The following is a 4,738-nucleotide window of genomic DNA, read 5'->3' as shown; positions in this document are numbered from 1 at the left end:
TCCCATAATCACCCAAAAAAATAGGTTTTTACGTATTTTTTTGAAAATATGTAAGTAATACCAATAAATTATTTTTATAAATTGTATTGATCAATTCTACAATATTAAATAAAACGTTAACTAATAATATTTCAGGAAATTTTAAAAATCTATATATAATAAAATGAAAGTAATTAATTTTCAGTGTTTTCATGTTGCAGTTGATCAACATGTTGGCCTTTTGCTTCCCGTAGATACTTTAAAATTTCTTCATAACACCTCGTTCGCACACATGGCCGTATATATTTAAATTCTTGAGCCACTAACAGTCCGAAATACTCATTTCTTTTATCCTCTTCTCCATAAATTAAGCATTTAGAACAGTTTGTTTCTTCTTTCAGTAAATTTTCTTTTACTTTATCCTCGTTTTTTTCTTTGTTGCGACGACGCTGGGTAAATCATCTGGACACTGGGTCTCACTATCGCCAAATATATTTGGAGATCGGCTTCGGCTACGGCTTGGCAGACATTTTTTTCTTTCTACAATTTTAAATTAAATTTATTAGAATAAATGCTTCGAACACACGCGATCTAAGTACCTTTTGTGTTTATTATACCTTACCTACCTAGGTATAAAAAGAGTACTTACGTAGATTTTCTTTTATTAACTGTTTTATACGAAGATCTTGATCTCTCAAATTAGCATCCATTTTACTTCCAGTGATTATCAACTAAATTAATAATCCACAAAGTATTAAATAACGTTTTTATGAAATATTTAGCACAAAAACAATACCCTTTAAATATCGATCGTCAGTAACTGTGGCTGACTTACCTATATTCTAGCAAGCAGGACTGCCAGATGTGAAGGGGAAATCCCCAATAAATTGTTGCATGTGACTGATGATGTGAGCATGTTCGTTTCATAATAAAAATGTTGCCAGGTAACCAAAAAGTCGTATGTTTTTGTGCGAATTACGATCATAATCTTTACGATCGTACATTAAAAAATAGACAAATAATAGTATGAGTACGATTTAAATCGTATATCTGTCAACCCTGCTAGCAAGACAGCGACAAAATCACGTTGCATAACAATGTAGCCCAAGCTTATATCTTATGAAATATACGGAAGAGATACGGACTTAGAAAAAACAGAAATGTTGTTCTTTGTGGAAGTCATTGATGAAATTCTATGTATTTTAGCCCGCAAACTTTCTTCAAACAAAAACAGCGCCATCTAGTATCGAGTTCTGTAATTATCTCTTTGTTTATGGATTTGAAGTAAGACCGCCACGCATGCAATACATTATGACTGGGGATTCCCCTATTCGTCGACGCTGAATATGAGGCGACGACAATCACTGTCAAACGTGTTCACTATTACTCTGACTCTGGTAACGTGACTTCCTGGTAACGTGTTAGGTAGGAAAAGCAGTAAAAAAGTGCATATTAAGGGAGCAGATTTGAAATAATATTTATACTTAACAAGAAATAATTAAAGGTAAGTGGATTTTTGAATGATACAATTATATCATGATCACTTAACAATTTTAACTTAAAATTAGATGTATTATTACAAGCTTTTATTTAGCTTGCGTTATGTAAATAAAAGTATGTAGGTATGTTCGTATGTTGATGCAATTATCCTCAATCCTCAACCGACTGGGATAAAATTTTCCATACACGTTTATTTTGGATGATAGTGCATAGTTAGCTGAGAGTCGTCATTGGATAATAATGGTGGATAGCCTAAGATGTGTACTAGATATTTATTTTTAACATAATATGCGTAAGTACCTAATCGAATTAAAGAAGTTGCTGAGAAAAATACAGAACAATACGATAATAAACTAGCGTCTGCGTTTAATCCTCCGAGGAGATGTAATTTTACAAAGGTTTTTTGTATTTATTTTATTATTTTTTTAATAAATTTATTGTAAATAACAAGAAATAATCATTGTAAAAAAATAGGCACTCTATTGTTGAATTTTCGTCAGACCAACTAATCATCGTTCATTTTTTTAGGTTCAATGGGGAGACCTAAAGATTTACGCATATGGGAGCACTACCGTACTTTACCAAACAAGTCTGTTTCTTGCAAGCTTTGTAATAAGGTCTACAAATTCAGTAATGCTGCCAAAATGCTTCAACATCTTATCACTTGTCCAAAATCTCCAGAAACATTAAAAGACTCTATGAAACTTATAAAAGATAGCTCGTCCAAAACCAAAATGTCTGGACTGTCAGAGATAGAGACAAATGATTCTTTTATAAGCCCCTCGTCGTCTGCTAACACTACAATAAATGCTGAGTTTCAAGACACCGATGATCATATAAAAACAGAATTAGCGAGAGCTATATTTGTAACAGGGACGCCATTATCGATGGTGCAACATCCTTTATGGATACAATTTTTCGAAAAATTGCAACCAAAATTTAAAATACCTTCACGTAAAGCTTTAGCGACAAAATACTTAGATAAAATATATAGAGAAATGCGTTTTGAGTTAAATGAGGAACTAAATGCTTGTAGTTACTTACACCTTCAGTGCGATGGCTGGTCTAATTTAAGAAATGAAGGAATAATAAACTTTCTTATATCAAAACCTCAACCTGCATACGTTAAAAGTTTGAATACAGAAAGTAATCCTCACACTAGTGAATACCTTAGCCAAGAAGTTGAAAAAGTAATGAAAGTGTATGGAGCAAATAAGTTTCTTGTACTTATTGGCGATAACGCTAGAAATATACAAAAGGCATTCGAATTAACAAAACTCAAATATCCACATGTTGTTCCTCTCGGTTGCTGTGCACATATCCTTAACTTGTTGTGCCAAGATATTGTAAAGATACAAGAAGTAACTGTGTTTATTATGCAAGCCATAAATATAATAAAAACTGTTAAAAGGAGTCAACGATTAAGTTCCTTGTTGATAAAATCAAGGCAGGGTGAAGATTCTACACAAACACTAAAATTGCCTTGTGCTACAAGATGGGGAAGTCATGTTACTTCGTTAAAAAGTTTGAAAGCAAATAAGATAGCTTTGCAAATATTAACAGTTAGAGAAGATGTGGTAATTTCAAGAGATATTAAAGATTTAATTCTAAGTGATGATTTCTGGACGAAGACAGGGGAATGTATAAGTATTTTGGAACCAGTCACTGAAAGCATATTTTACTTAGAGAGCGACCAGAATCGTTTGCATCGCACATACATTACATTTAGAGATGTACAAGCTAAGATACGTTTTGCATTAAATGAGATTTCGACATTGAGCGAAGAAAGCAAACAGCAGATTCTAACATCAGTATCTTCAAGATGCAATATGGCAATGAGGCCAATACATTTTGCAGCATATATTCTAGACCCCAGGACTCTAGGAGTCGAACTTACTCAAGAGGAAGAACTTAAGGGTATGGAGTTTATCTACAATTTAAGCCAACACTTAAGTTTGTCAAATGTAATGGCAGATTTGGCGTGTTATAAAGCTAAAGAAAACTTTTGGGCCAGAGGATTTGTATGGAGCTCATTAGATAGCATTGAGCCCCTAATATGGTGGAAAGGTATTTGTGGTTCCACTGAGTTAAGCAAAGTAGCGATTCGTATTCTATCAGCTCCCTGTACTTCGGCAGCCACTGAGCGTTCCTTTAGTATCCAAGGCTACATACATAATAACAAAAGAAATCGACTTACAACTGAAAGAACTGAAAAAATTTCATTCATTTGTTATAACTGGAATCTTAAACATAAAGCTGAATGCGAGGACATTCAGTTTAATGAAGAAAATACCTTAGAAGCTTTCATTGAGCAAGTAAATGAACATAACAGTTTAGACGAAATAGAGCCTATCGAACCTATACAATTCATCGCTTGTAATAACTCTGAATCTGACAGTGATTGACTGTAGTTTTACATTTTACTTTCATCTCTTTCTTAATAAACTCAAAATCAAATTAAAAGTTTTTTATTCTGTAGGCTGCATAATAATATTGTCTATGTCCAGTATAGTGGACGTCTTGCGGCTGAGATGACGATGATGAAGTACAAAATCATAAACACCCAAAAATTTGGGTGTTTATGGGGTTTAAACCCAATAAACCCAAAACACCCGGTTTTTACCCACCAGACTTTAAACCCACCCAGGTGGATTGCCCATCTCTAGTAACATCCGATTGGTTATAGAGACATCTGTGTAGATTAAAATATATATCGGTTAATAATATTAGTTGTTATTAAAATATTCGTTTTATTGTCGCCGATCCGATGCCGTCGCTTTCACGACCTAAAAGTCATCGTTAAACTGTTTTTATGTCGGATATTTTTCCTGATTTCTTTACTTACGGCCTTTTGTAATCCTTTTTAATAACGTCAAGAATTTATATTTGTACAAATTAAACAGATTATGATGTACCTACCTACCTTATATAAATGATAATTTAATATTTAGTTATTTTATTCGATGAATTCGGTCATAAATTTTAATTAAAGAGAAAAAAATGTCTCATATGGTGTAACATTTATTTCTAAAGCGCAGAATATCTAACAGAGTAATGTCTGCCTAGAATTATTTTATACAGAGAAAATAATTTCAATTAAAATGACAATTACCTACAATAAATATATTTAAAAGACAGTAGTATCTACTTTTTTAATCTTATAAAAGTAACGATTTTTGCAAACTTATACAAACATTTTTTTATTATTTAACCATAGACATAATATCTATATATACAAGTAAGGTTCTTAAGTGGCGAC

At 32.5% G+C, this 4,738-nt stretch overlaps 1 protein-coding gene across 1 annotated transcript; it reads left to right on the top strand.

Annotated features, from left to right (window-relative positions):
* The first annotated feature begins 431 nt into the window (after positions 1 to 431).
* On the top strand, positions 432 to 4,142 carry LOC128202612 (uncharacterized). Its single transcript, XM_052903531.1, has 2 exons — positions 432 to 1,483; positions 2,008 to 4,142. The coding sequence occupies exon 2, from the start codon at positions 2,013 to 2,015 to the stop codon at positions 3,882 to 3,884; it is 1,872 nt and encodes a 623-aa protein (XP_052759491.1). The 5' UTR covers positions 432 to 1,483; positions 2,008 to 2,012; the 3' UTR covers positions 3,885 to 4,142.
* Positions 4,143 to 4,738: the final 596 nt, after the last annotated feature.

Source organism: Galleria mellonella, unplaced genomic scaffold (assembly GCF_026898425.1).
Source record: "Galleria mellonella isolate WM207_F2 unplaced genomic scaffold, CSIRO_AGI_GalMel_v1 utg139, whole genome shotgun sequence".
Lineage (NCBI taxonomy): Eukaryota > Metazoa > Arthropoda > Insecta > Lepidoptera > Pyralidae > Galleria > Galleria mellonella.
This window is presented reverse-complemented; position numbering and strand designations above follow the sequence as displayed.